At 34.1% G+C, this 12,782-nt stretch overlaps 1 protein-coding gene across 1 annotated transcript in view; it reads right to left on the bottom strand.

The window, feature by feature from the left end:
- Positions 1–1,788: 1,788 nt before the first annotated feature.
- The window catches only part of LOC118740079 (phosphatase Herzog-like), an 87,754-nt gene continuing 76,760 nt past the window's right edge, over positions 1,789–12,782 (bottom strand). The window contains exons 2-5 of the mRNA XM_036471573.1: positions 2,708–2,943; positions 2,344–2,525; positions 2,119–2,272; positions 1,789–1,935 (exon numbers count right to left, since the gene is read on the bottom strand). Coding sequence (XP_036327466.1) covers positions 1,789–1,935; positions 2,119–2,272; positions 2,344–2,525; positions 2,708–2,943 — 719 coding nt within the window. The remainder of the gene's footprint in view (positions 1,936–2,118; positions 2,273–2,343; positions 2,526–2,707; positions 2,944–12,782) is intronic.

The raw sequence follows: 12,782 nt of genomic DNA, 5'->3' as shown, positions 1-12,782 counted from the left end.
GGCGGAAGGAAACCCACGTACATTTCGCTTGGAGTTTACGAAATCATTTGGGGTGTTCACAGTTCGTTCCAAATTGTGTCTGAAAATGTAGACGTCTACATTTTGAGACATCTTTAGCATCAAACTGTGAGCACCCCTTTCTAGCAGTCGTCGCAAAATCGTCTCAAAACTTTGCTGGTGTTGCCAGACATTTCCTCTTTGCGTGCATTTTTTATATATCGCCTTTCGATTTTGTTTCTGAAAAATTGTAATTATTTAACTTAATTACCAATTCCTAATATTTGTTATTTCTTTTCCTTGATTTGTTTCTTTTCATCAGAAATTGCGCTCAAATTAAATGCAAATACAAAAAACGTGCCCAATAAATAAAAAAAAATGTGATTAGTATTGCCATAATGCAACCCTGCTGCGAGGTTGCAAAATGTAGACACGTAAAAAACATACCTTTGAGTGTGACAAAATGTAGACGGCGTCGTTTTCCAATTTTGTATGGGAAACAACAACACCACAGATTTTACGGTTAGAAAACGTCTTAAAATGTAGACGTCTACATTTTCAGACACTATTTGGAACGAACTGTGAACACCCCAATTATATTCAAATTATTAAAAAAAAAATCAATTATCACAAAATGGGTATCAATCGATATGGTTTTGAAAAGCTTTGTTTCTTTACTGAACTATACGAGGGTTTCCACCTGTTTAACAAATCAAATTCAATTTGAATTAAGAGAATTAGGTAAGGGAAATTTGTATGTATAACCATATGAGTGCCAAACGAAAGGGGTTTCAGAAAGTAGTAGTATTTTGAACACGGTTGCCATCTGCTTGAAATGTCGAATTTACTTTGTTTATACACAAGTTATATGAAATATTAAAATATGGATGTCAAACGAAGGAGTAATAAAAAATCTTTAGTTTGAACGCAAAGAATATTTTTGAGGTGTTGGAAGAGGGTTTCCTCCTGTGTTTAAAAAGTTAAACTATTATTAAATTAATTGAATTAACTAATAGCGTTTTCTTTTCTCGAAATAATGTTGCCTATATTCTGCCCTGCGCCAGGGCTGTCAAGTTTTCGTGTTCTTTTCTCAGCATCTTCACATGTGTAAGTATGCATTCCCATATTTACATTAAATCGAAAATTCAATAAATAAAATGAAGCTGATTCTAATGAGATTTGAAATATTTTCATATTTACAAAAACTTTAATTTCAAAGATGTTGAGTTTTATCAAATATGGTAAATGCATAACAAAGGGTTAATTTCTTTGTTTACATTTTTTGACATTACAGTCAGGTATGAGAGAGCTCGACTGAATTGTCACTTCTACCTTGTTGAATATGCCTTGGTATGTATGTACAATTTTTACTAAATCAAAAAAATTATTAAACGATAATAAAAACTTGGTGCTCTTCTTTTGGAAAAATTACACGAATTTTAACTCGCAAATAAGTTAATATGTATACGTTGCCATCGCCGTACAGCTCACTTTTCTCGCCTAGCCCTTTTGCGCGCTTGCAGTTGCCCGCGACGTCGACTGCGTGCACCTCTGCGGTGCATTCCTACCATAGCCTATAGTTGGGTATACCTAACCGAAAGGACCCATTCATTAACCATAACTTTGAAGAGAATTTCAAATCAGCGATTAAAAAAAAATATAAAATTTTTTCAAGCTCTGATAGCGACTCCTAAATATGTGTAGAAAAAAAAAAAATGGATGCTCCATAAAAAATTTAGATATTAATATTTTTAAGTACCACCCTAATATACATGCGACATCCAAATTTACTTACATTTTCGCAACACTATTCAGTGGATTGTTGGAATTGCACAGAACGCTGTATACAGAATCGACTTTGCTAAGTTTCTCAAACAGCGGTATCAGTTCAAGTAATTCGGAATCGTTTGTGTCATCAAACCATGACTTTACAGGAACCTAGAAAGGAATAAAAAGAAATAAATGTTTAAAAATTTTAGAAATTCGTTATAAAAATCAGCATGTTTAACTTTGAAAAAATCTACGTATTTTACTTAATTAAGTAGACTTTTTTGCATCCAGAAACTTTTGAAATTTTAACTCAGTTTACGATTTTCTAATTAATACATCAAACTCGCTTACCGCATTATCTGGATGAAATATATAACTCGCTGGTGAATTATCGACAATGACGATTTTTTGTAAATCACGTCCAAGACGATTTAGATCCTTAATATAATTTCCCCTGTAATAAACGCACGATTCCCTAAACAGTCTTGCACGAAATACATCCCATCTGCGGGAGAATAAAAATATATATATTTTTTTTTAAATAAAATTAGTTAATAATTGGTAATTCACACTCACTTGTCTAATAGATCGGCAACGGGATCTGCATATTTGGCTAGTGATGCTGTAAATAAAACACACTCGTACAATTCGCCCATTTTTCGCAGGAACTCATCGACGTAGGGCCTTTTGAGTACGTAAACTTGATGTATGGTGCCATCAATTTCCACTGGTACAATAAAATCAGCATTTGGAATCGGCTGTAAGAGAATATGTAGTTAAAACGATTAATATTTAATTTTCAAATAAAACCGTTAAATATGTATGGGCGCCAATAAAAATAAAATGACTGCGTACGCGATAAGCTATTTAAATTGCATGGCTTGCAAAAAGCTTAGTACGCTTTTAGGCGTTTACTCACGTACATACATATTTTGCTTACCTTAAAACTACTGTGCACTAATGTCTCATCCAAATCGATGACCATGCATTTTTTATGCATATCCGAGTGCCTAACCTGAGGTAGTAGGTACCTTTGTTGGTCCGGTAATGGTGGCGGTGTTGTGGAACCATCGATTGATGTGCCATTTTGATTGGTTTTCGTGCGATTACGTCGCCAGCAGCATAGAAAGGATTGAAAGAAGCCGCGTTTTGGTGGTTTTAAGCGTTCGACATCGTCTGCAACATTTGAAAAATTGAATATGTACAATAAATATTAGAATTGGGGTTTATTGAAATTTAGTTTTAACACTTATATTTTATTTATAACGCAAATTAAGTATCTACATAGATTTCGATGGAAATAACTTTTTTTTCGCAGGGACCGAAATTAACCGTTAAAAATTAAAATTTTTGATTTTTGATCATTGCAAAATCGTTAACTTGGATTTTAATTTTTTTCCACTATATTTGATCGTATTTTGTGATTTTTATTTTTTTCAATAAAAAATTCGTTATTTTAATTTTTATTTATTTTTATCATATTTGACGGTCACAATGTAGACTTAAATCTTTTATGATCTAAGAAATTAAATTGGAAAATAGCAGTTATAATTTCATCTATTGTATGTTATGATCGAAAAAATAAAAATCAAAAATTACGGTTAAATTTGTTCTGAAATTATTTATGACTTTTATTACAAAGATCATAACCGTAACAGTCCCGGTTTCCACGCTAGCATTTTGTGTGTAATTTATTTGAACTAAGCCCCGATTTAAGCCAGGAATTTCCATGATAGAGAGTGTAAAAATTAGCTTTCGCTGTGATATCCTTTTAACAGCTACAAGCTTAAAGTATTGCACAAATCACCTGCCCATAAACAATGTATGTATATCGACGGCAGTATCGGATTGAAAGTTGAGCCGATTTGTTTATCGATAATTTATTTAGTAATATATCAATAAACAAATTGAGAATGTCAAAAAATGGTTTTAAAAGTCAACAGCATATCGATAAATTTATCGAAAACGTTACCAATAACAATACTGATAGATATTTGTAGATGAATCGATAACAGCATCGCAATAAAAGCGGAGTGAGCTTATTTATCGATGACGATATCAAAACAAATAAATTAAAAGTATCGGAGAATAGCATTACAAATCGGTAACGGCATCAATAGATTTATCGATAAGAAATTTAGTAGATTTATGTATCAATTACTATAAAAATTACCGATAAATACATCCTGCTACAAATATATTGGGATATTGACGACAAAATATGTATATAACGGTATCGGCTTTGAAAACAAATACGAATAGGAACTTGTCATGAAATCTGGATATAATAAGAAAAAAGTAGACTGTTTCACATGAACGCTCCGTGATTTAGGTAAGCAAAGAGAGTTTATGATTAGTGATTGTACTAAAGACTAATGGCCTTATACATAAAAAGTAAAGTAGAATTAAAGATAAAGTGATATTTTCAGGCAAATTTTCGATTTATAAAGCAGTTAAAATCTTTTTTACTTCTTATAAATTTAGCGTAAGAATATAAACATCCGTAAAAAAGTTGTTGAACTGGTCTAAAAATAATAATACTGCAGAAGGAGTTATTTATATATATCTTGGACTGTCTTTTCCGCTTTGCTTTAAAACGAAAACACTTGTATGCAAAAATTTATTGGCACATTTACTAATTTTATTTAGATTAATTGCTCTTTCAAAATAATACAGCACAGCTACAACTCGTTTTCGATTCCAATTTGTTTACCCTTAACGATCATTCATCTTATTTACTTGCTGACTTTAGTTTGTTTTTATGTTGCAAGAATTTGTTTTTCCTGTCACACGTTTGCGTTTGCCGAACCAGCAAACTTAATTGCTTTAATTGTCAATGACCTGCTGACTGTCTGTTGTCGATGAAGGCACTGGCCGACGACGCGCTTTCGCTTTCGCTGAATTCGCGTCTTTATGCAGTAGTAGGGCTCTGGCAATGTAGGCACCATTTGTTATATGCTAATACTTTTTTATACATATATCTACATACTTATATGCATTTATGTTTTAGTACGCCTCGCAAAAAAAAAAACAATCTCTTGTAAATATGCGTAAGAAAATGTTCCTAAAGTACATTAGTTAAAATGCCTTATAAGTACGTAAAATTTGCTCACTGAATTATGACTTCGGACGTGTAGACTATGGACGAGTAGAAAAACTATGTGTCTAGAGAATTGTCCATGTATGACCAAACATTAACTGGACTTGCAGCTCTGCTCCAGCCGCTGGCGTAACAGGTGCATTGAGATTTTGTCCGAACAACAACTAACAGCGTCACCCAACTGCTTCTCTGGAGCTCTGGAAAGAAAGGCCGTTCGGGCATAGTTCCATCCTAAATGCATTACCGCATGCAATTAAAGCGCTGCCTACTAAATATATCCTGGCGAAGACCTGGGTTAACCATAAACCACGCATGTAATTCCCAAGCCGCAGTGATTGGACTCAGGGGTCCAGTTCTTGGAGCGCTTAACGTTTTTTACGGACGGATCAAATACGGAATGCGGGGTTGGTGCAGGGATTTTTATTGAGCAATATAACCTGAAGCAATCCTTCCGCCTACCAGACCATGCAAGCGTTTTCTGTGTGAAAAGCTACACAGAACAGCATTCTTGTCTTTTTTTTAATAAAATGAAAATTAACTATTTTTATAACATAATATAAATAAAAAAATCGAATTAAATAAAAATAAAAGAAATAGTTTTAACTTGTCGATATGTGGGTGTCGTATAGTTATGATAAGCTATAGTGTCCTCTTGGCGGGGGAGTCAAACTCAAGTCGCAACTAGTCCTTTCTTTCAGCTGGTAGTTTCTCCAAGAAAAAAAAATTGAGTTACTTCATTTCTTTTGTACCAGTTTGTGGTGAGTTACAAAGTATTCCAAAACTACCCATTTTCTTAAATTACCTTGTTCTTCACCCTGCTGCTTAAGTGTACATTTTTAAATATCGATGGTCCTCTGCAATAACGGCACAACTCAAAATTTCATGGTTTTGAGTAATTTACCGGATTAGGGTTTTAAATGCCCATATTTTGCCCGTTTGTCACAAAACCGAAGTAGGCAACTCTTACTACTCAGAGAAAAATATGACACATAAAAACAAGAAGATTGCCTCTATGAAAAGTTTCGAGGTTAAGGGCTAATCAGGTGAAACAAAGAAAGTTCCACAGAGAGTTTATATTAAAATAGACAATGAATGGAAGTAGGTATTCTCTGCATGTTTTCTCAACGTAGCCGAATGGATGTTTGTATTTCATTGAAAATTACTTCATAATTGTAGATATGTGATATCTTGTTGAATTTATTGAATTTCTCCGCACAGTTTTTTTAATATTTGCAAAGTTTTTCGAAACAAATTTTTTTCGTTAAAATGTAGTTCATACTGCATCAAATGGTATATAAATTAATGTTCCAAAATTTTTTCAAAATTTGGTACAATTCGACAAATTTTCAATTTTTAAACATAAGTTTTTAGAATTTTTTTGAGTATTCTGTTTTTTAGTTCACTCAATTCCAGTATAAGAAAGTGCAAGCTTTAAGTCGCTATAAAATACCTTTTTGACGCCCTTTGGAATTTTTCCCCATACAAAAAAAAAATTATCTCGCATTTGTTATATGAAGAAAATGCGCAACATCGTCTTATAGCCCCTTAGACTTGCACTTTATTGTACTGAATTTGAGGGAACTGCAAAACTGCATACTCAAAAAAATTGTAAAGTTTTTTTTATGTTGAAAATTTTGGTAAGAATTTGTCGAATTTTCCTAAATTTTGTAAAAACTTTGAAACACTAATTTATATGCCATTTGATGCAGCATGAACTATTTCTATAAAAATTCACGAAAAAAATTTATTATGATAAACATTGCAAATATTAAAAAAAAACACTGTGCGGAGACTTATTCTGGTGTTCGAGTATCCATACACTTGTTGCTGCTGCCGCCTAAGTGCTCACGCCACAATGCACAAAAAATTAGGGTCAAATAGCTCAATTGACCATAGGGTAACAAACTAACACCTACAAAACTAACAACACTTTCGTATTCACAAACACCGGCACATATATACATATGTAGGTACATTATTTTTTAATGCTACATAAATCGTTGGCTGGCAAAAGTTTGTCTGGCTGCCACCCAATTAAGAAAAAAGGTAAAAGTATTCATATGTACATATATTTGTAAGTATGTATGTGCCATGTCTCTCTGCATTTAAATACGAGTAAATGTTGCTTTTGCTACTCGTACTATTGAATTCTAGTTTTACTTATACGATATTATTTTTTGGCAAGTTATACATAAAAACCTTTATTTGTATACTTCATACGCCTATGTATGTAGTAACACTTTAAGCGCTCCGGTAAAATTAATTTCCTGTTGGATAAACGACGTGAAAAGCAAAAACAACCAAAAACGAATATTACTGAGTTGCATAAAAAAAAGCAGTGAAGGCATTCAAAAAAAAAAACGAACTCGAAAAATTAGCAAGAATACAAGCGCTGCTGTTGCCGCTGCTGGCTGACCCAATTTCGTTTGTGACCCAAGTAATTCAAACAAATGCTGCTAATAAATGTTGCACATTCATGCATAGTATGCGTATAGATGCAAATATACCCAGTGGGAAAAGTAGTAAGTAATGCATTACATGCGTGATAAATAATGTTATGTATTTCTTATGAGTTCTACATAGATTCTATTTTGTACTGCGTAATATAATGTATTCAAAAAGTTGCCAAAAATTGATATTAAATCACATTCATTCTTGCTTTACTGGTGATGCCAAATTGAATGCCACACTTTGCTTAGGACAACGCCGTGGGAAAATAAAGGCATTTACGAATGTGAAAACGGCTGTTTTACTGATTATTTTTTAGATTACTATACATTACATTTTCCCACTGGGTAGTTTGCATTTGGACATATGTATGTATTCATACCTACATAGTGTATATGTATGCATATGACATATGAAGCCAAATTGTGGGTGAAAGAGCAACAGTTGCTCAGGTACAGGGTGTCAATCAGCGTTAGAACTTTACTACGATCGTAGCAGATTTGCTACGATTTTTGATGAAAATTAGACATTTACTACACTACTCCACTTTAACTACGATCTACTTCGGTTTTCTTTCCCAAATAATAAAGAGCACTTAATGCAGTATCTGAAGTCAAAAAATGGTCTAAGGGACGCTTTTTTAAGTAGCTTTTAAAATTTATGTGACTTTCAAATACATTCTTCGCTTAAAATACTAAAAGTTTTTGTTTTTTTTTTTTTGAGTTGAGTTGAGGTGTAATCCAATGTACAAAGTTCTGGAACTTATAGCCACTTTCGCGAAAGCAAGTTAAGTTAAATTTGGTATTTTTTTAATTTAATATGAAAACCGACGAAAAAGAAAATATAATTTTACACTTAAATTGCTGGTGAAATCGGCAGTAAGAGCCGAGACAGACAAAATTGCCATTGAAAATGAAATTAAAGAATAACACCCTGTACATGCATCTAAGAGCACATATGTACAACAACAACAGTATATATGCATACATATTTGCAAATATGCAGCATGCATGCATATCGGCTGTGTTTATGTCGACCAATGCGACCTACATTGCGGATACGCGTTTATTAATTAACACACACACACACGAAAGATATCTTAACATGCATGCACCGCGTTACTCATACGCACTGTATGCCAGTGGTGGCGGTTGAGGTTTGAGTGCAAAAAAAATAAAAATTAAAAAATATCAAAATACGAAAAAGAAGCAGAAAAATGCAGACAAGTTAAATGTGCACATAATAAAAACGTATCGACATATAGACGGACAAATATGGTTTCATGCCCGCAAGTACATACACACATAAGAGTACATATCGAGCCCTAACCGCCAAACTAACGTAAGCGACATTTTTTTATTAATTTTATTTCTGATGCAGAAATGCATCTAGATGCTCTAGGAATATTTCTGCACCAAAAAGAAATTTCTGACTAAAAATCTCGCTTACGTTATTTTGGTGGTTAGGGCTCGATATGTACATGCATACATGCATATGTATATACATTGCAATGACGCCCTGTGCTCGTTGAAGCATTTCAAACGCGATATGCAAATGCATTTAATATTGTTAATAAGCGAATATGCTCGCGTGCTGGCATGTTTGTGTATGTGTGTAAGGTACGCAAACACACACACATTGCAAATTGTACCTACATATTTATCAACACTGACGCGTAAAGCCCATGCAACTGTACTACATGAAATTTACAATTTGTTGGTTGATGTTGACTTTTCGCAAAACTTTTATAACTTGCAACATGTTAATATATGTATATACATACATATGCACATACTCATATGCATTTTGCACATAGAGGCTTCAGTGTAGATGCGTATGCGCATGTCGTTAATGTTTAATATAAACGTGTATCTATACTTGTAAATATGCATACATACACAAATTCAGAAATTGAAAGTTTTTAGCGGTAAATTGATGCCGAAAGCGACGTCAAAGCTGTTAACACTCTCACTTGTTTTAAGTCACAATTTTCACTTATTAAATAACATTAATGAAATGGCACTTTCAATAATCAACTATGATGGATGTACATAATTACCCAATACACTTAACATAATGAAAATGAAAAGCAACAGTAATTACAAATGAACGCGAAATATCTACAAACGGTTAATCAATTACGCTTTAACAAATAAATAAATTTCTTTCTTTTAGGGAGATGTGTTTGGTAGGTCGTAATTTTGCGTTATTCAAAGCATTTCCCTACATTTTAAAGGGAGTGGACGGGTGGTCCAGGATACCCTGAATATTCCATTTACAAAAAAAGTAGTTATGCAGAGCTCATTTGATTTCAGCAAAACTAGTCAAAATACCAAGCCATGTCCTTTTCGTAAGCTTTAGCATTTCCGCCCTCACTATCTTCTCTGTAAAAATTAAAAGGAAATTTTCTACTTCTGATTGTGGAATAGCCTTTAAAGTCTTTTGTTCTTATTCTAAGTAATATGTATATTACAGAAATTCTAGTTTCGTTGCACCGCCGCCAAGGCAGTTATTTTTTTATTCTTTCTTCTCACCTAAGCTCTGCTTTGATGGTGTCCGGTCCTATTGCAAAGAATAGCTCGGAGCCTATTGGTGTTGTTGCTGCCGCATCGCTAGTGAGCCTGTCTGCTTCTTCATTTCCCTCTGTGATTTTGTGGTCCGGGGCCCATGGAATGAAGACCTTGTTTTTTGCTGCTAAGGTATTTAGTCTATCTACGCACTCAAGAACCAGTGCAGACTTGATTTCGTAGGAACGAAGAGCCCTCAGTGCGGTTTGGCTATCGCTTGGTATTAAATACGATGTTTTCATTGCGACATTTTCGCTGAAAACTAATCTGTACACACTGGCGTGAACCTCCGCTTGGCATATGCTAGGGAGTGTTCTCAGCGAAAATGCGTTCTTTGATCTTAGACCAAAGATGCTGGCTCCAATGCCCTCTGGTGTTTTTGAGCATGTAGTTAGGCTCATGGTATAGTCCCCCCAGCACCTAGTTCTTTTGGCTATATTAAGTTGCTTCCGCACGCCTTTCTTGAGTGCTGAGAGGTCGTGAGACCACCACGGAGTTTTAGCTTGATTGCCGGGTTTTGATTTTGTTACCCAACAGCTAATGATAGAAGCATCTAGTATGACGCCGTTGAGCCTGTTGAGACTGTTTAGCCTATCCTCTAGCTCCATACAATCTGTCACTCTGATTTTGCGATCAAGGTTTTGCAGGTTCGCTTGTAGCACATTTCTGAACTAAATATTCCCAATTTGTATTGTCGGAACTATTTCGGAATTTTCAGGATTTTTTCGTATTTTCGGGACTATTTCAGGATTTTTGGGATTACTTTTGTATCCAGTATTTAGCGAAGCTAAAAAAACCAAAAACATTTGTACGCGGCATGTCGTTAGGTAAAAGTACATACATAAATACTTTTATACTTAGTATTTAGTTTTGCTGTTGTACTGCGCTATCAAACACAAACGCAATTACATATGCAACTTTTACAATACTTCGCAGTAGCCTTCCGACAGATAGTATGTATTTAGTTGATAGGAGCAGTATTCCTATCCAAGTTGGCTCATATTCAAAACATACATATTTAGTTATTTGTTGTTTAATTCTATTCCGTTTTTATGCCTTGTTTTTGTAGTAACACAATATTCAAACCACTAAGGAGACCAGCTAGTGGGAGTAGAGACACGTGCCAAGAACTTGGTTTCAAGTTTCTAATTACCACAACTGCAGATGTTTGTAAATGCATATGCTTGTAAATGTATGTATGTATGCATATACACAGACACGTGCAAGTATATGCAAAAGGTCATAAAATTTTAAGATCCTTGGCCAATAATTAGTATACACTTAGGTCCCCTTTTACGCAATTTTTTATGCGGATTTGAATTTATGCGGTTTTTCAAACTATTATTTCGGAGTAGCGTCAGTGTGTAAGAGACAATGCTTCTGATAAATAAATTGTCTTTTTTGTTTTTATTGTGGTATTTTTGTTTTTTATGCCCGAGCGCACAGGCAAAACGAATCGAGATAGAACGAACTCTCCCGAACTTAGACTTTCTTACTTGTTTTGTTGTTTTTTTTTTTGTGCCGAGTCGTGGAAACAGGAGTTTGTTAAGTGTCGAGATCTAAAACTATTCAGCTACAGAATCAAAATCATCAGCTGATTGGATATGCTAAAGATAGTATGTATTTCAATTATTGAGAGTGCGATGTGTCAAACGTGCTGGAATGAGAGTTAAAATCTTGACATAAACAACAGAATGATTCATTTAGTTCAAAATTAGTTTGCATGGAGGTCGCAAGTGTCGAGAGGGAACATTGAAATTTACGTCAGCCAGAAGGGCCGGGCTATAATCAAGCCCGCTTTAGGTAAGCGAGCGTTAGACGACTAGTCTAAGGGGGGAGATTGTAGTCTAAATCCCAGCTAAAATCACGCAATGCAAACAGCAAGCACATTTTTTTTTTTTAATTGATTCAATCCCTTCTGAATGAACTTGGTAGCGGGGATTCCGAAAATAGATCCGTATCTAGGGTAGGGCAGCTAAGTGCTCTTTTCAGCTAACTTGCCTATCACTCTGAGCTAGTTCGATTTACTGCTGTGTATTTACAAATTTATTTACAAACAACTACAGCCGCCTGTCTTCTGAGTAGTTAAATATGCATTAAAAATTAGTTTGTATACCTCTCATAAAGAATGCTTTGTAAAATATTATTAAATTGGCGTATAAATTTAAATATCTTCATCAAAATTATTAGCAATTTAGTATCAATAAAATTATAATTTTGCGCTTGAACTTGTGCCAAAATAATTACACAAGAAAACTAAAAAAAATATATCCACCAAATGATAGCAATCAACATTGAATGCCGGCACGTCAAAGGCGGCTAAGCAAAAGGCATTTCGAAACGCCAAAATAAAGACGGCAAAAGAGGCGTCGCTCTGTCCAAATAAAACTACAAATATATAAAAGAACGATTATATTAACTAAAATGCAATTTTCGTGTTATTAATTGCAAATTTAAAAATAATTGCTTTACAACTTAAAATACATATATGGTAGATTGGCGGAACAGTATGAAGACGAGACGCTTGCAGGCGAATATGGATGAGAAAAAGAAAACTAAAAAAAAAATTAAAAAATAACAACAAATATTTGAAATTAAAAAAGAAAAAATAGAAAAAATTAAAACCGTGTTAATAGCATAATGGCAACAACAGCAGATTGCGCGAAATATTAAATAAGCGACTAGCTGTAGTCGCAGAGCCAACAACTTTTTTTTGCTTAAAATTTTCGGCTAAATTTATATATTATGTAAAAACAGTGTGAACGCAAAGAGGCTGTAGACAACATTAGCGGCAAGTGTTTGCTATAAAACGTGTTGGAGAAATGACATGGAGTGAAGCGAAGCGGCGTACAGTGGTGCCAAACTGGAATTTATTGTTCAAAATAGTCCAGATCACGAAA

This window comes from Rhagoletis pomonella, unplaced genomic scaffold (assembly GCF_013731165.1).
Source record: "Rhagoletis pomonella isolate Grant_MI unplaced genomic scaffold, Rhpom_1.0 Rhpom_scaffold_00005, whole genome shotgun sequence".
NCBI lineage: Eukaryota > Metazoa > Arthropoda > Insecta > Diptera > Tephritidae > Rhagoletis > Rhagoletis pomonella.
Note: the sequence above shows the minus strand (reverse complement) of the source record. Positions and strands in the feature narration are given on the sequence as shown.